At 38.5% G+C, this 20,450-nt stretch overlaps 1 protein-coding gene across 1 annotated transcript in view; it reads left to right on the forward strand.

The window, feature by feature from the left end:
• Window positions 1–20,450, forward strand: part of LOC137091355 (A disintegrin and metalloproteinase with thrombospondin motifs 7) — a 113,749-nt gene that overhangs the window by 71,430 nt on the left and 21,869 nt on the right. Inside the window, exons 17-19 of the mRNA XM_067455724.1 lie at window positions 12,137–12,263; window positions 12,385–12,598; window positions 16,422–18,059. Of these exons, the coding sequence (XP_067311825.1) occupies window positions 12,137–12,263; window positions 12,385–12,598; window positions 16,422–18,059 (1,979 nt within the window). The remainder of the gene's footprint in view (window positions 1–12,136; window positions 12,264–12,384; window positions 12,599–16,421; window positions 18,060–20,450) is intronic.

The raw sequence follows: 20,450 nt of genomic DNA on the forward strand, positions 1-20,450 counted from the left end.
GTTTTTGAGCATCTAATGGGTCCCGCACACTGTGTGATTTTTCGAAATCCTTTGCGAATGTCCCTTGTCAGACTGTACGAACATGATCCCTGATGTAAGCCATGTCACACTGTAAGATCTCAGTTGGCATTAATGTCAGACTGTACGATAGTGAAGGAGCTAAAAACGAACGCGCGCAAGAAAACTTGTCCGGATTTTATATCATCAATGAATGATGCGTTCGGTAACAGTGAGCTGCGTTACACGCGGGACTGAAATGCTGGCTACAAATAAATCTCTAGCTCTCGTTTTGGTCATAGTTTGTCTTGAAAAGCCGAGAAATTTGACTGTCGTCGTAGGAGAAGTCACACTGGAGAAGGAGAAGTGACACTGCCAGAATTTCGTCTGAGGTAAAATCTGATCGCAGCGCTCATTAATCGGCTGCCGGTGAACATGTCAAACTAACGACCAAAGACGTCAGATTTTAGCCTCGGATCAGAGGAATCTTTTAGGATTTGCTAAATTTGTCTAAATCGCACAGTGTGCACCCGGTTTAATACTTACTTTCAGTTTTCCTTACGGTTGTTTGCGGATTGGCTTGCTTTACTCATTTGTGGCGACGCGTGTTGCAGCAGCACGTCCTATCTGACTACAACATACATAGGTAACACGCTCACACGTTTATTTTTTAACAATTTGCCAGAAGTAAAATTTACATATGTGGTTACGAGATAATTCTGGTCTTTTCACAGTCGCATAGATATCTGGTCAGAGAAAATTAATGAAGTGAGCAGGTGTAAAAAGGCCATAACTCTCCAAGCTGTGCTGAAGAACACTAAACACCAGCACTACTGCTTGATTTGAAGGCCTGTTGCTCTGTTGATGACAATAAATAGCTGTAAAAATGTTCAGTACTGTTTATATTTACATTGAAAAAGCAGACATAAAAGTAATGTAAAAGTTACTTTCCATAGTAAATAATTACTTTTAATATACAGTAATTAGTAAAGTACCTTAATTACTTTTAAAAGAAGTAACTGTAACTAATTACTAATGTTCAGTAACTTGCCCAACACTAACCTATACTGCATCCAGCCACCTGGGGGCGGTCTAAATGTTTTGTCTTCAGTTTTCAGGACTTATACGGCACACTTGACACACACCCGTGTTCTGAAAACAGCATTCACATCATGCGATTGAACTGAACCTGAATGTCAGTCGAACCTAGGTGTATAATACTGTGTTGAGATTTTTCTGAGGCTTTTGCTTATTTTTGTCGTCTGTGGGCCAATAGAACCAGTCAAGGTGAAGGTTATGTACAAAAAATAATAAAAGCACATTGTCAGTTTTATTTATACACTCTCAGAAAAAAAGGTACAGATCTGTCTCTGGGGCGGTACCCTAAGGTACAAAAGTGAAAAGGGAGATATTTGTACTTTACTCCCCCTTAAATGTTACATATCAGTATTTTAAGAGTGTTTGTTAGTACCTTGAAGGTACATATTAGTACATTTTTGGTTTTGTACCTTAGGGTACCGCCACAGTGACAGCAATGTACCTTTTTTGTGACAGTGTATAGAAATGACTGAATGTTCCCATATTTAAAAATCTCTCTGTAGTCAATAATTTTATCCTTGAAACCATTGAAACCATGGGCGTCAGAAGCAAATAAAATGTGGATTGGTCCTCTCTCTAAGAATTTACTGGAGTAACATTAGTGGCCATTTACAGTAAAAACACAAATATACCGCTGTTTACTAAACGATTGATTGGACCAGACAAAATTACGGAAATCACTGAATTATTTACCAAGGCTATAGTGTAGGGGTAAGACGCAGGTCATCAAGTTTTGACACAAATCGATCAGAGGTTCGAATCTGGCTTTTACCCAACTTGCTCTACTCCCTTGTCCCATCACATATCAGATCGGAAAGGCATTTATTTTTAATAAAAATGAAAAATCATTTTTTTGAAAAGCGGAAATAAAGAGTAACGTGTTTAATAATAAGTGTTTATCGGGTAGGGGTAGGTGAACAGACATGCTGATTTAGAGATGATGAAAGTGAGTGGGTCCAATATCATTGGTCGTAAAAAGTGGGTGGGTCTTGTCCCACACACACACACACACACACACACACACACACACACACACACACACACACACACACACACACACACACACACACACACAATATTTCTGACCCCATGCTTGAAACTCATCTTTGGTCACCAAAATGAATTAAAAAAAAAAAAATATATATATATATATTTCTTCATGACTTAAAATAGCTTGAAAGTAACTCTACACCCTTGCTTCATTTAGTATACTCTGGCTCATGAATATGCAAATGAGCCCCGCCTCCACTCACTCACACCAGCTCAGCAGTCTACTGTAGCGTAAGCGCTGCACAAAGGCATTGCTCTTTACAACGTTGGATACATAATGGTTATTAATATGATTAGCCTTTGCCTTGACTACGTTATCAAACAGTTAATTATGTGTTGCTAAGGTTACACAAACCATGTCCCATTCTCCATCTCAATCTGCCTTCAGTATCAGTATCCCTTTGAATGCAATGGAGTCAGTGGAGAAGCCATATTCATCATAACTTTGTAATATACATCATATACATAATACACCCACTACATCGCTAAATCTACCCGATTTTTCATATCAACTGTAAAATAAAGCAAGATAATCCTCTTCTCTTGAGACTTGCCTGCTTCAGAGCATGGTTAATGATATGCTAAAGCCCCGCCCCCCTTTGTGACGTAATTGGTTACACGGTCAGAAACACATATAGTTTCAAACCACGTTTTTGAGATGGTCTTTGGTTTTAAAGAGAAAATACTTAGCAATGATGTTGACTTTGAATTTGCACATGGTTTGTCTGAATTAAAGCATATTAAAAACACCACATGGACATATAAACTACATTAAAAACTTGATTTTTACCACAGAGGAACTTTAAGACTTATTATGGCCTTTTAGCATTTTCAGCAACAAATGGGGTCTTCAGACTTGTTGTCCTCTAATCAAGAATTGAGAGAATCTTTTAATGGTTTTTAAAGTGTGTCTAATTTGAGCCAGGGATCCCAGGTGGCTGCAGTTTCTTTGTTCGGCAGGCGGGTTAATCTGCTAAGCATTTCCAGTTAATGATGTTGAAGGCCTTTTAAATCCACCGCTGTTGTTATGAATGTAATTAGGAACCATGCAGGAACAAACAGAGTGTTTAAAAAAGTATATTTGATGTTCTTACAGTGTCCTTCATAAAGGCATTGCTATACAATAATCAAAGTGTAATTATGATAAACTTCCTGAGAGTTTTTACACAAAAAAAAATATTTCTCATGTGACCCTCATCTGCTTATGTAAGGATGACTAAAAAGAACTGCTACTAATTTTCTAATTTTGCTGCATATTTTTAGGAGTCCAAGTGCTGAAACCCTATTGTAATTGTAAGGATTTTAATATGTTTGACCAAGCTTTAAGACCTAAAGACTTGAAACTTGGTCAGATGGTTGGTCTTAATTTGGAGAGAGAGACTGACATATCACACCAATCGACCAATAGGGGGTGCTACAGCAATCAAAAGTTCGAAGTCGCTCATAACTCTTATATCATTGGAATCCGTGGCTCAAGATGGACAAAGTGTATATATCTCAATTTATTTTCCTCCATTTTGAATTTTGCCTAAAACTTAATTTTGCAAACTAGTCCTAGGTTTTTCACCTGATTAGAATCAAACCAGTGCAGTATAATTATTTATATTCAAACTCCAGATATAAATAATTATAAATAATTATTAAAAAAAGTTGAAGTTTTGATTCATGGTCAATAAGGTGCGCCAAAAGTTCGAAGTGGGTGGAGCCACTTTTACCAAAATGGTTATAGCTTGTGACTGCAATAAGATATTTTCGCCAAACTCAGCACACATATGTATGAGCTCAATCTTTTGGTCACAGGAAAAAAAAACTGCCGATTGGCCACCTGTCGGCGGTATAACTGGGAGATAAATTGAAAATGGCTATAACCACCTGACCATTTGTCCGATTGACTTGAAAATTGGCATGCAGTGTCTTTGTCCAAGGTGCCATGATAATCAATGAGGACATTGGCGTATCTCAGAAAACATGGCCGCCATCAGCCATTGAAGTTTGAGCACCTATTAGACAAGGCTAACGGAGGCGATCGTAAATGGGTGTGGCCAACTGCACACCAAAGCCTATAACTCCTAAACCAAAACTCGAAACTTCACAAAAATAGGTGAGCACATGCAACATATGATTCTAAACAAGCATGCAAACTTTTATAGAGTTCGGACCATAGGTGGCGCTGTAAAAAAGCCTTAAAAACCATTTATTTCCAATGGTAAATTGCCTGTATTGGCTGTAAATAGTCTTTTCTATCTATGATCCAAGCGGTTACATGCTTGCTGAATCTTTTTACGCACGTGCTTAAAGGCCTTAACTGCTTGAACCCTGATAATTGCTGCTCGCAGCTATATTGTTCCTTGTATCTCAGAGACTAATATTTAATCTTACAAATTGAAAATGTTTCTATTTGACAAGGTAGAAACCACAGGCTTAAGGATTTGCATGCAATTACACACTGCGAAGCAAAGCTTTTTTGGTAATATGGAAGATAAATGTATAATTTAAATCGTGTATTTATAAGGATTAAACTTGTATGTACCGTTCTTTTCATTTAGAGAGAAAAATACAAGCAAATGTATGGGTTTTGTTGTCAACAGGTTGTGTTGGTCACCAACAGTTCTGTTGAAGGTTATTACACAGCACACAGTTTTTAATTAACATTCATTTTATGAATATGAAAAATTAATATTACAAACATGTGTCCACATCTAACCCAAGAGCACCAGCCTCAATAGTGCTGAAGAGATAGAGTATGATTATTTTTAGATGCAATTAACCGCTGCTCATCTTTCATTTGACTGAAGTGCTCAAACAAATGACATCATTTAATTGGTCTGGCACAGCAGGTAAATCAATTATTCTATATCATACCAGCAGAATTAAAGCTTTGTTGGTCCAAATTCAAATAAGGGTTCCCAATACATCAAATAATGTTTTAAAACGAGCTGAGCTATGCATTTATGTTTAAATTAAAATAAAATAAAAATCTCAGAGTTTAAGCTTATAAATGATTAAATATTTGTGAGTGGGCAAAGTCCTCCTGTGTATTTCTTCCATTCTGCACATGAAAGAAATGCAAGATTACACTGTTAGCGATTAATTACATGTGCCGATTAATTAATTGAATTAATCACAAAATAATCTTGCATCAGTTTTGGCTGGGAAATTACTTCCAAATATTTTAACACCATTATTGTTTTATATAAAATAAATATTTTGATTCGAACACAGAATTTATTGCACACAAACTTTTAAGGCTACAATGTAACCATAACCTTTTTATTCCAGAAGCTTCATCTGAAGTGGTATTTAAGTCAATTTATACAGACCGTATTAATGCAGCTCACAGGTGGCATTCATATGAATTAAAAAAAAATTGATTTGAATTTATTAATTTGAAGTTTAGATTTATTAATAGGATTAACCCCTTGAGATGTATCATCTCATTTAACATACACCAATCAAAACATAATAACAGAAACATAACAAAATACAATTACCAGTACATCGTCAAATAAACAAACAATAATGTGGAAAAAAAGAAATTACACCACCAAGTTTACCAAAATAAATGTATACTCTTAAAGCTACACTGTGTGATATTTTCCCCCATCTAGCGGTGTAAAGGTATATGACCATCCAGTGAATATTAGTTTCTGTTCCTCTCAATTCTGATTTCGTTTTAACTCCTTTGGTGGCCGATTTAGTCCAAGATTAACATGGCAATCCCCCTCTTCACATTCGACACGGTGCCATCGAGTGTTAAAACGCGAAAGGCGAAGCTTGAATTTACGGGTATGTCCCTCTTTGGCTACTGTACTTTCAAGATGGAGGAGCAACATGGCGACCAGCATTCGAACCCCTCACCCCATAACTGCTCCACTTGGCTCCAGGGGTTAATAAAGGTCTTCTGAAGCAAAGTGGCACATATGTGTAAGAAATATATGATATATCAAATATACAAATGTGTCACTTTGCTTTAGAAGGCCTTTATTAACCCTTTAATAAAGGAGCAGTTATATGATGGATAGATGGACTTTAAAAACTACACAAGTCACTGCCATTATAGAGCTTGGAAGAGCCAGGACATTTTTAATATAACTCAGATTTTATTCGTCTGAAAGAAGAATGTCATATACAGTCTTGTTCAAAATAATAGCAGTACAATGTGACTAACCAGAATAATCAAGGTTTTTAGTATATTTTTTATTGCTACGTGGCAAACAAGTTACCAGTAGGTTCAGTAGATTGTCAGAAAACAAATGAGACCCAGCATTCATGATATGCACGCTCTTAAGGCTGTGCAATTGGGCAATTAGTTGAAAGGGGTGTGTTCAAAAAAATAGCAGTGTCTACCTTTGACTGTACAAACTCAAAACTATTTTGTACAAACATTTTTTTCTTCTGGGATTTAGCAATCCTGTGAATCACTAAACTAATATTTAGTTGTATGACCACAGTTTTTTAAAACTGCTTGACATCTGTGTGGCATGGAGTCAACCAACTTGTGGCACCTCTCAGCTGTTATTCCACTCCATGATTCTTTAACAACATTCCACAATTCATTCACATTTCTTGGTTTTGCTTCAGAAACAGCATTTTTGATATCACCCCACAAGTTCTCAATTGGATTAAGGTCTGGAGATTGGGCTGGCCACTCCATAACATTAATTTTGTTGGTTTGGAACCAAGACTTTGCCCGTTTACTAGTGTGTTTTGGGTCATTGTCTTGTTGAAACAACCGTTTCAAGGGCATGTCCTCTTCAGCATAGGGCAACATGACCTCTTCAAGTATTTTAACATATGCAAACTGATCCATGATCCCTGGTATGCGATAAATAGGCCCAACACCATAGTAGGAGAAACATGCCCATATCATGATGCTTGCACCTCCATGCTTCACTGTCTTCACTGTGTACTGTGGCTTGAATTCAGAGTTTGGGGGTCGTCTCACAAACTGCCTGTGGCCCTTGGACCCAAAAAGAACAATTTTACTCTCATCGGTCCACAAAATGTTCCTCCATTTCTCTTTAGGCCAGTTGATGTGTTCTTTGGCAAATTGTAACCTCTTCTGCACATGCCTTTTTTTTTAACAGAGGGACTTTGCGGGGGATTCTTGAAAATAGATTAGCTTCACACAGACGTCTTCTAACGGTCACAGTACTTACAGGTAACTCCAGACTGTCTTTGATCATCCTGGAGGTGATCATTGGCTGAGCCTTTGCCATTCTGGTTATTCTTCTATCCATTTTGATGGTTGTCTTCCGTTTTCTTCCACGTCTCTCTGGTTTTGCTCTCCATTTTAAGGCATTGGAGATCATTTTAGCTGAACAGCCTATCATTTTTTTCACCTCTTTATAGGTTTTCCCCTCTCTAATCAACTTTTTAATCAAAGTACGCTGTTCTTCTGAACAATGTCTTGAACGACCCATTTTCCTCAGCTTTCAAATGCATGTTCAACAAGTGTTGGCTTCATCCTTAAATAGGGGCCACCTGATTCACACCTGTTTCTTCACAAAATTGATGACCTCAGTGATTGAATGCCACACTGCTATTTTTTTGAACAAACCCCTTTCAACTAATTCAACTAATTGCCCAATTGCACAGCCTTAAGAGCGTGCATATCATGAATGCTGGGTCTCATTTATTTTCTGAGAATCTACTGAACCTACTGGTAACTTGTTTGCCACGTAGCAATAAAAAATATACTAAAAACCTTGATTATTCTGGTTAGTCACATTGTACTGCTATTATTTTGAACAAGACTGTATATCTAGAATAGCTTGAGAGTGAGTAAATCATGGGCAAATTTTTATTTTTGGGTGAACTATCCCTTTAGTATGAAACTAAAATCACCAGTAGGTGGCAGCGGGTCACTGTCTTAATGAGTGAGTCATTGAATCACACACTAAACCGATCCATTCCAATGGCTGATTCATTCAGGAACAAAGCAAGTGAAGCAGGTTTTTAATTCATGTCTTGCCCTTGACATGTTTTGTTTGACTTTAAATACAAATATTTCCTTTATTGAAACCAATTTTGTGAAGTGTCCTCTTTGTGTTGTGAGTTTGAGCCAGGTCATAACAGGCTTTATGTTTGATTCACTGAATCAATGGCTCACTTGATTCATTAAAAAACACTGATTCATTCAGTAACAAATGCTCTGAGACGCAAAACAGCTCTGCTGCGGCTTTGTTTGGGGAAAAATGCAGTATAAAGGGCCTTTCACACTGAGCGCGATTGAGGATTATCATTATTTTTTCCATAATTAATCCACCAAATTAACGTGTTAAATCGACGGCCCAAATGTGGAATTCTGATGACAGTAAAACATAAAATGTATCTTGAGTTAAACATTTATAATTTGACAAAAGACATTATGTCACAATGTGTCACATAATCTCCATGCACATCTTTTGGGAGTCACACCAATCAGTGTAGGCTGACACTTGGGCCCCGAGGGCCTTTATCCCATCTGTTTGAGGGTTCATCTGATAACATTCTTCAAACACCTGTGAAGGACTGTGGGTGCCTTCATCTCTCTATTGGATTCTGCTTCTCAAAGCTGTCAAATAAAGGTCAACACCAGCCCGAGGATGTGACTCCAGCTGAGCAGAGCACAAACGAAGGGCTATCCCTCCTCTTTTTGGAGTCCATTCAACGGTAGAATAATGAAGAGTAATGAAAGTGGTAAACATCAGGCCATGAAATTGTTGCCATCTCTAGTTTTGAACTACAGAACGTATGATCTTAAGATTTTTATTATATTCAGTTTATTCTCAGAGACTATCAGAAATTGTTCAAACCACAGAAAGGGTGCTTGGTTTCATAAGGCAAACTAAATTATTAAATAAAATGCCTCTCTCTAAATGCCAGCCAAATTAAAATATTAAGATACTTGTCATTTTCATGAAGGTAAATTCTAGTGTTGGTGGCATTTCACTTGTTTTTCACAAAAAAAGATATGCTGAAGAGAACATGAAAAGCCATTAACACTACATTTTATTGGCATATTTCTATTGATGTTTCTTTCACTAATTTGCTCATATTTTCATGACATCAAATGTGTTGATCACAGAAATTAATTGAATATATAAAATTAATACACTTTTGGCAATTGTATTAAAATCGGGTAACATTAACATTATCTAAGTTGTTAAATAATCTCAACATTTACTAATTTAATTTTTTTGAGATGTATGTATGTATTTATTTATTTGACAGGGACAATGCAGAAAAAAACATTTTCATGCTGCCGATGCTCCACATATAGGCTTATAGCCAAAGGCTAATTTGCAGCCCCAGTCCCTGGTTAGGCTTTTAAAACAACAAGAAAACATCACACACACACACACACACACACACGCACACACACACACACACACACACACACACACACACACACACACACACACACACACACACACACACACAACACACACACACACACACACACACACACACACACACACACACACACACACACACACACACACACACACACACACACACACACACACACACACACACACACATAAAAGAAAAAGAAAAAAGAAAAAAAAACAATTAAAAAAGAAAACTAAGACTGTGTATGACCAACAATGTTCACTAACCTGCTTTTGTTTGAACCACTTTTTTAGATTTATTTGAAAGAGTTTTAACTCTGTTTGCATTTTTAATTCAACTGGCAGGCTGTTCCAAAGCAGTGTACCTTGAACTGAAAATGTGGATTGTGCAAATGTAGTTTTCCTTTTCGGTACTGTGCAATTCTGATTAGTTGTACCTCTTGTAGTCATTCCCTTACTGCGTTGTTTTGTTATTAATTGGCATATGATAGCTGGAGCAAGATTGTTTATACATTTAAAAACCATTTTAATAAGAGAAAAATTAATGAAATGTTCAAAGCTAAGCAAATTATACTTTTGTAAAATGTTACAATGATGCCATCTAACTGGTTTCTTGTCCAATATTTTTAATGTTCGTTGTTATAAAGATCTAACAGGTTTGATAGTCGACTGAGAAACCTGACTCCAGACGGTCACACAATAAGATAAATGGGAGAATACCATTGCATGCATATATAACTTGGCTGCTTTTAGGGGTATATACGGCCTAATCATATAAAAACAATTCAGATTTGTTCTGATGGTTCTACACAACCTTTTTACATGCACATCAAATTTTAATTGAGAATCTAAAATATCACCTAAATATGTAAAATCATTAACTCTCTCTATTGCCTTTTGATTGATCTTAATTATAAAACCGTTCATTTCCTTGCTTCTAATTGAAAAACACATTGAGACAGTTTTTGAACAATTCAAGGTCAAACAGTTGTTTTGCAGCCACTGTGACACACCAGTCATTTCACTTGTTAATATATCTGCAGCTAAGCGAGGAGTCTGTGCTGATACATAAATGACTGTCATCTGCATATAACTGACATTTAGTTTCTGTACTACAATTTGGAAAATCATTAACATACAAGGAAAACAACAGTGGACCTAAAATTGACCCTTGAGGGAGACCCATCTCATTGTTTTGTAAAGATGATTTTAAATTATTTATCTTAACACACTGATTTCGAGATTCTAAATATGATCTAAACCAACTAATTGCCTGCTCAGAGAAACTAAACATATTTAATTTATGAATGCATATTTCATGATTCACAGTATCAAATGCCTTTTTAAGTTTTAAAAATACTGCGCCTACCACATTACCATTATCTAAAGCTCCCTTAATGAATTCCGTGAGATGGCAATTTGCCATTTCTGTTGAATACTTAGGCCTAAAACCAAACTGATTAGAGTGAAGTAGATAATTTTTTTCTAGATAGTTGATAAGTTGTTCAGCTACCAACTTTTCCAGAATTTTAGAAATTACCGGGAGTATAGAAATTGGTCTATAACTCTGAACCTCATCAACCGATCCTGCCTTTAAAATTGGGGTTATAATAGAAGTTTTCCAGTCTGAGGGGAATTTACTTTCTCTAATAGATGAATTTATCAAATGGACCAATGGCTTTAGCAAACAAGCACTATATGTTTTAACAAGTTCTGTATCCATTCCAAATATATCCTTAGCTCTTGAATTGTTCAATTGATTAATAATTTGGAGAATCTTATCTTCATCAACCTCAGAGATACGAAAGGATGAAGGTGTATCTTTTATTGCATATTGAGGCAATTGTACAGGTTCAAAACATATAGCAAGTTCTTCAACAGACTGGATGAAATATCTATTAAAGTCATTAGCAATAATTTCGGTGCTATCAGTACTACGTCTTCCATTTATATTCAGCTCCAACAATGGTTTTCTATTTATCCCTTATCGTTTAGAAAGTTTGTTAATACACTTCCAAAGAGATGAGCTATTCCCCCCTGATTCTGCAATAAGTTGCTCAAAATATGCAGTTTTCGCCTTTCTCATTTCACTAACTACTTTATTTCTTAAAGATTTAAAGATTAGAATATCTGTCTGTGTTTTTGTAAGCAATGATTTTTTAAAGCAGAATCTCTCTTTCTCATTAATTGATGGATGTCTGAATTTAGCCATAGTAAGGATGCACTATTTTGTCTATATTTTAACGGTTGTGTATACTTTTGAATAATTTTTTCAATGGTTCTCATCACAATTTCGCAGTTTTTGTCCAGATCACTAATTTGTAATGCATCATTCCAATTAATATTTTTATATCATTTTCAAATTTTGTCATTTTACTCTTGGGGATGCCTACTGCTCCTGGTTTAAAAGTTTGACGGAAATTATTTTGCAAACGTTTCTTTGTCAAAAGTTAAAACTAAACTAACATAATCACGAACATTTTATGGTAAAAGAATGTATTGTTCAATGGCTAGTTGGTGCATTAACTAATGAGACCCTATTATAAAGGGATCAAATGAATAAGCTGTATTTCAGAAAATTCTGTAATTTGCTAATTTCTCTGATTGCTTTATGTCGAGCATTGGTTTCTAAACAACTGCTCCTTTTTTTCCAGGTGTGCAGAGGCAGGTTGTGCACTGTGTGGAGAGAACATCTGGAATTGTTGAGGAGCATTACTGTGATCCGTCTACTAGGCCTGATGACAAGCAGACTAGCTGTAATAAGGGCTCATGTCCAGCAATGTGAGTTTTACAGCTGGATGGACATGTGCTTTACACACCCATCAGCAACAGTCTACTCAATTGCTTTTAAAACGACTAGCCATCATCAGTGCAGTAAACTGTGATGTTTCTGTGTCATCAGATGGTGGGTTGGAGAGTGGCAGAAGTGCTCATCTAGCTGTGGGGAAATGGGGCTTAGTAAGAGAACAGTGCTGTGTATTCGGAGCCTAGGGCTGGATGAGCAACGAGCGCTTCAGCCAACTGAATGCCAACACTTGCCTAAGCCTGAGTCAATTGTCCCGTGCAACACACGCGTATCCTGTCCTGCTGACTGGACTACTGGAAGCTGGTCAGAGGTGAGCATATATCAGCGGCAAGGTAGGCTACTTAAAATAGTGTCCAGGATATATACATACAAAGTTCTGTCATGAAACTCTAGATGGCGCAGGCTAACAGGTCCTTAACTCAACCTGCTTGCAATCACATCATTCTCTATAGGGCACAGCTGATGGTTCCTGCTGTATCAGTAGCCAATGAGCTTGCATGCTCAACCTTCAAATGCTGGTCAGCGTTTGCTGTAGCAGTTGCAGTGCTTTCAGAAACACTCCTTCCCCAGCTTCCCCAGCTTCCCCAGCTTCACTTGTATAGATCTGCTACGGGTAATTCATGTACGCTATATTGTACATCAGCAGCATGTCTTACTTGCTCACAGCAGCGTGTCATGTATATATTGGCAGTAGCAAGTCCCGTACTTGCTCTACAACAGCAGCAATAATAATAATCAGCTGCAGCGATAACAGCAGCAATAATAACCAACAGTGGCAACAATAACAGCAGCAGCAGCAATCACCAACAGTAGCGACAATTGCAGCAGCAATAATAATCAGCAGCAGCAGCAACAATAACAGCAGCAGCAATTATAATCAGCAGCAGCAGCAATAACAGCAGCAGCAGTAGTATTAATAATCATCAGCAGCAACAATAACAGCAGCAGCAATAATAATCATCAGCAGCAGCAATAACAGCAGTAGTAATAATAATCAGCAGCAATAGCAGCAGTAGTAATAATAATCAGCAGCAATAGCAGCAGTAGTAATAATCAGCGGCAGCAATAATAACAGCAGTAGCAGAAGCAGCAGCAGTAACAGTAACAGCAGCAGTAATAACAGCAGCAGCAATAACAGCAGCAGTAATAACAGCAGCAGCAATAACAGCAGCAGCACTAACAGCAGTAGTAATAACAGCAGCAACAATAACAGCAGCAGCAATAACAGCAGTAGTAATAACCGCAGCAACAATAACAGAAGCAGCAGCAGCAATAATAATAATCAGCAGCAGCTGCAATAACAGCAGCAGTAATAACAGCAGCAACAATAACAGCAGCAGCAGCAGCAGCAATAACAGCAGCAGCAATAAAAGCAGCAGCAGCAGCAATAATAATAATCAGCAGCAGCCGCAATAACAGCAGCAGCAATAACAGCAGCAGCAATAACAGCAACAGCAATAACAGCAGCAGTAATAAAAGTAGAAGCAGCAGCAGCAGCAGTAAAAACAGCAGCCGCAATAACAGCAGCAGCAATAACAGCAGCAGTAATAACAGCAGCAGCAATAACAGCAGCAGCAATAACAACAGCAGCAATAGCAGCAGCAATAACAGCAACAGCAATAACAGCAGCAGTAATAAAAGCAGAAGCAGCAGCAGCAGCAATAACAGCAGCAGTAAAAACAGCAGCAGCAATAACAGCAGCAGCAATAAAAGCAGCAGTAATAAAAGCAGAAGCAGCAGCAGCAGCCGCAATAACAGCAGCAGTAATAAAAGCAGGAGCAGCAGCAGCCGCAATAACAGCAGCAGTAATAATAGCAGCAGCAATAATAATAATCAGCAGCAGCCGCAATAACAGCAGCAGTAATAACAGCAGCAACAATAACAGCAGCAGCAGCAACAGCAATAACAGCAGCAATAATAAAAGGAGAAGCAGCAGCAATAACAGCAGCAGTAAAAACAGCAGCAGCAATAACAGCAGCAGTAATAACAGCAGCAGCAATAACAGCAGCAGTAATAAAAGCAAAAGCAGCAGCAGCAATAACAGCAGCAGTAATAACAGCAGCAGCAATAATAATAATCAGCAGCAGCAACAATAATAATCAGCAGCAATAATAATAATAATAGTCAGCAGTAGCAACAATAACAGCAGCAATAACAGCAGCAGCAACAATAACAGCAGCAGCAATAACAGCAGCAACAATAACAGCAGCAGCAATAACAGCAGCAGCAGCAATAACAGCAGCAGCAATAACAGCAGCAGTAATAACAGCAGCAGTAATAAAAGCAAAAGCAGCAGAAGCAATAACAGCAGCAGTAATAAAAGCAGAAGCAGCAGCAGCAATAACAGCAGCAGCAATAACAGCAGCAGTAATAAAAGCAGAAGCAGCAGAAGCAATAACAGCAGCAGTAATAAAAGCAGAAGCAGCAGCAGCAGCAATAACAGCAGCAGCAATAACAGCAGCAGTAATAACAGCAGCAGCAATAACAGCAGCAGTAATAACAGCAGCAGCAATAACAGCAGCAGTAATAACAGCAGCAGCAATAACAGCAGCAGCAATAACAGCAGGAGTAAAAACAGCAGCAGCAATAACAGCAGCAGCAGTAATAAAAGCAGAAGCAGCAGCAGCCGCAATAACAGCAGCAGCAATAACAGCAGCAGTAATAACAGCAGCAGCAATAATAATAACAGCAGCAGCAGCAACAATAACAGCAGCAGCAATAACAGCAGCAGCAACAATAATAATAATCAGCAGCAATAATAATAATAATAGTCAGCAGCAGCAACAATAACAGCAACAGCAGCAATAATAATAATAATAGTCAGCAGCAGCAACAATAACAGCAGCAGCAATAACAGCAGCAGCCACAATAACAGCAGCAGCAACAATAACAGCAGCAGCCACAATAACAGCAGCAGCCACAAAAACAGCAGCAGCAACAATAACAGCAGCAGCCACAATAACAGCAGCAGCAACAATAACAGCAGCAGCCACAATAACAGCAGCAGCAACAATAACAGCAGCAGCCACAATAACAGCAGCAGCCACAATAACAGCAGCAGCAACAATAACAGCAGCAGCCACAATAACAGCAGCAGCCACAATAACAGCAGCAGCAACAATAACAGCAGCAGCAACAATAACAGCAGCAGCCACAATAACAGCAGCAGCAGCAATAATAATAATAATAGTCAGCAGCAGCAACAATAACAGCAGCAGCCACAATAACAGCAGCAGCAACAATTACAGCAGCAGCCACAATAACAGCAGCAGCAACAATAACAGCAGCAGCCACAATAACAGCAGCAGCAACAATAACAGCAGCAGCCACAATAACAGCAGCAGCAACAATAACAGCAGCAGCAACAATAACAGCAGCAGCCACAAAAACAGCAGCAGCCACAATAACAGCAGCAGCCACAATAACAGCAGCAGCAACAATAACAGCAGCAGCCACAATAACAGCAGCAGCCACAAAAACAGCAGCAGCAACAATAACAGTAGCAGCAACAATAAAAGCAGCAGCAGCAACAATAATAATAATAATAGTCAGCAGCAGCAACAATAACAGCAGCAGCACAGCAGATCAATTCCCTCAAGACCAAAGATATCAACATTGGCATACCCATTACCATTGCAAACACTCCGAGAGTGGTCGTGTCAGAAATGTGATTATGACATTCATAAAGAGTACAGAATGATCTGTGAAGAAAGGTTTTACTGAAATCTGTGCAGCCTTAGCACTTTAGCGGCACTAACAAAAAAAAGTGTATATTTTTTTATAAATATTAAATTAATTATTAAGGTATGAACCAAACTCTAAATATAATTTGAGAAAGCAAGTCGATTTGGCAGTAACAAGTATTATTTTGGAACTACTATTGGACCTCTCTCTATACCATAGTACTACTCCATCACATTATTTGAACTGAGGAAAACTTTAATCTTCACAATGTACATGCTTTACATGCTTTTACTCCTTACTTTCCTAAAGACGAGCTTCAGATTTTGTTTCATGGGATAAAACTGCACATAGACGAGTCTTTAATGTCTCAATTCCTATTTTGTTTTATTTTTAAATTGATGTGAGAGTTTTCTGACCTTGACAGCTCTTTCTGACTGTTTCTTCCTCAGTGCTCAGTGAGCTGTGCAGCTGGTTTCCGCATTCGTGACGTGACCTGCAGCTGGAATACTGGTGTAGACTGTGATCCGAAAGCCAAGCCTAATTCAACCATGCCATGCTATGCTAAGGAATGCCCCATAAACCCGGACACCTTTGGCAACGAATGGTCAGGAAGTGGAGCGTCCAGCAAAGAAGTTTTCAATGAGATAAAAGCTATACCTCATGGCAGTCCTACTATAAATCAGCCCAGGGGCAGTGTTGACCTCAATGACATTATAGAAGATGATTTCTCACATTACAGTCATGTTGAAAAGTCCTCTGGTAATTCCATTGTGAAAAACCTTCAAGTTGATGATTTTTACTATGACTATAATTTTATAAAATTCCACGAGGATCTGACGTATGACCTTGATAAAGATCTGTTTGATAACTCAGGAATTAAACATGGAAGCGTTTATAGGGCACGGACAGAAGTGCCCAAAACTACCTCATCGCCATCCACCACTGCAAACCAATACAGTCCCACCACTATGCGCTCTGACAGCATTGCAAGCAAGGGTACAGAAAGTCAAAAGAAAGACGGACAGGATGAAAATAATGATGAGCTATTTGCTGAGGACTATTTTCTACCTGTCATTACGACAACTGAATCATCCTCTGTAGTCACTAGGTTATTTGACAAATGGAAGGCATCAGACATTGATATTGGCTTAAGTCAGGACATCAGCATTACAAGAGAACCTCCACCCCCTGCAGATGTGTCCCCTCAGGACACACACACAATATTATATGAAACTGTGCCAAACATCTTTTTAACTCCTGAAACACAGAATTCAAATAACCATGATGAATACAAAGACGATCAAAAAGATACCAGTATACCAGTAGCTGAAGGGGAGTTTGGTGAAGATGTTCCTGGGGGTGAAAGTGACTGGGAAAGCTTTCGACCACAACATGGCACTCAAAATTATGAACCTTCTTATGAGAACAGGCATGTTTATAATCCCACTACTCCATTACAATGGAGTACGGCCATGCCGACAGTCCCACTGAGTGCAACTTCTCACCCATTGGAGCTTCTAAGTAGTGCAACCAGCGAAGACTATGACATTTTTACTGAACCAACAATTAAAACGGAGGCCAGTGAACCATGGCCCGCTGTACGGGAGTTCACTACGACCTCAGATAGCCTTTCTCAAGAGTCTGTTCCTTCTCTGACTTCCTCTATCCCAGCCAAACATTACAGTAGCATGACCTCAGCAGCTGGAACAACAGCTCTACCTCCTACAGAAACGGAAAGTGACTCTGAGCCCCCACTCTTTACTCCAACTGAGATTCCGGACACTACAATTGCAGCAGAACCTCACAGTTGGTATTCAGAAACCACTGCAACAACTAAGACCAACGGGCCTAGAATAGAGCCTTGGGGAACTCCGATTCCCTCACCTCGCTGGACAGAGATCGATAACAATGAGATTATTATTTCCCGAATGCTTAGACCTACTGGGCTGAACCCCACTCTCTCGACTCCTACTAGCATTGAGCATTCAGTGCATTCTTCTAGCCCTCGGATGCCCACTGGGCTGGTTGTGTCTTCCCTTTCCCCATCGGCCTCCCCTGCACACTGGAAAAAAGGCAACTGGAGTGCTGTGAGTAGTTAATTATGCATTCCTCACATTCTCTAGATATGAAACCATAATGGGCTGAGAAACCGCAGAAGCCCGCCATGATAAAAGTCATTAAAATACGCTGACACCACAGCTTTAGATCTCAACACAAACATAACTTTGACTTCCAGGTCATTAGTGCCCCTATTATGCTATTTTAAAGGCTCCTAATTTTGTTTTGGAGGTTTATATGCTTCAACGGTCAAAATAAACTTTAATTTTCTCTTAATATACTTTGCATGTCACCACATTTTATTTAATGATTCTCAAATGACTCGATAGATGAATCAGTCTCTCTTAATCCCTCCTTTCTGCGAGTTACTCTGCTCTTATTGGCCAAATGGCCCAGTCTTTTGTGATTGGTCTACCACACAACACATTTCGGAAGCTGAACGCCCATTACCATAATTTAACTTCAGTTCCAGAGGCTTCCTAAAGCTCAGTGATTGTACACACTGTAAAGACCGTAGCGATGGCGCCAATTTTACCATATCAATCTGAAGATGAATCATTGAAGAACTAGTTATTCAACCCGAGCCTTCATCATTCCATTACATTCACAGACAGCTACAGCGGTGGCCAAAATTATTAGAACACCTGACAGATCTGAAAATATTGACCTTTTTTGCCTCCAAAACATTAATTAATTTCATAATGTTCATGAAACATGCAGATGGTTGCTCTGACCATCAAATATCATAAGTTAGTCATAGGGCCCTATCTTGCACCCAGCGCAATTGACTTTGTACACCGACGCATGTGTCATTCCTATTTTGCACCGGTGCAAAGCGCGATTTTCCCTCCACTGAAGCACGTCGCTAAACTAGTGAATGAACTTGCGCTCCCTGGGCGGTTCAGCGCAAAAAAAGGAGGCGTGTTCCGGCACAAACATACACTTTGCTCATGTAATCTACACAGATGCAACAGTTATTTTTGCAAATCATAAATTGTTACACTAAAAACATATTAACACGTGGTGTGCCACGAAGATGTGAAAAAATAGGCATAAATCTAGCTTATAAATTATTCAGGCTTATTGTAGTAATTAAGGATCAGGCCTGTTTGCCCAATAGTGGCAAGACATATATGTATATAAGGACATCTGACAAATTGGTTTGTCCGTCAAGAACCAGGAAAAAAAATCGACTGAAAAACTAAAAAACTGTTTTACAGACGCCTGTTTAACCGACGCTATTTTGGGTGGGTTTCTCCAATCCCCATAGGCTACAACACAACTTCTCTGTCTTTCACTCCCTTACGAAAGGAAAATATATTTACCAATATATTAGTTGAAATATATTTTAATATATTGTAAATATATGGAATAATATATTAATGGTATTATAAAATATATTATATATTCATGTAATATATTGCAAAATATACTAATGATTGCCGCTTTCAATATATTGAAAGATATAAATATTAATTCCCATATATGTGAATATATTGCCTAATGTATTGCATGAAATTTTCCAATTTACTGCAATATATTTTTGTTTCGTAAGGGCTGCTCTTTCAAGAACGTGCACCTGGTAAATACGCCATAATAATAGCGACCCATAATGGAGCTTGCGCAGCTGCTTTTAAAGGGAATGTTGGATGCCGCTCTGATTGGTTTATTCACGTTACGCCCAAACCACACCTATGAATAATGAAGCTACTTCAGACCAACCCATTTTAGATTTGCGCCAGGCGCAAGAGCCATTTATCCCGCCGGGAAAATAGCAACAGCGCCGAGACCCGCCCACAAAGTTACTTGCGCTTCGCGCTTTGACACTTGCGTTTCAGATCGTTAAAATAGGGCCCATACAGTTTTTATCCACTTTAATAACTTTCATAACACTAACTTTAATATTTGGTATGTCCACCTTTTGCAGCAATTACAGTAGCACATCTCTCTGGCATAGTATCAATATATTTCCTCTGAGAACTTCAACCCTAATGTTATCCCATGCCTTATGCAACTATAGCCAAAGGCTTTCCTTTGAATGTGCAATAGGTCAGTTTATTTTCCAAATCTCCCCAAATGTGGTTGATAGGGTTGAGGTGCGGAGGGGGCATGTCCAGTCCTTCCTTCGCAGGTACTGTAGTTCCGGCAATAGTTAAAAGAATGTTTCGGGTCATTGTCCTCTTGGAAAATGAATCCAGGTCCAATAAGACTTAAATGATTCAAGTTATTTTAGCACCATAAAATGGATATAAAGGATCACTTGACACAACTATCCATCCTTAAATCAGACAGTAGGCATGCTTCCATCCGCTCAGTTGGGTAGAATCATTTTTATTCAATAAGAAGACGTGCTTACACTGTGGTGTAAACACGATTCTTTGATGCACATTAAAGTTGGGATGATGGGACGGCATAACTGG

Source organism: Pseudorasbora parva, chromosome 1 (assembly GCF_024679245.1).
Source record: "Pseudorasbora parva isolate DD20220531a chromosome 1, ASM2467924v1, whole genome shotgun sequence".
NCBI classification, from domain to species: Eukaryota; Metazoa; Chordata; class Actinopteri; order Cypriniformes; family Gobionidae; genus Pseudorasbora; species Pseudorasbora parva.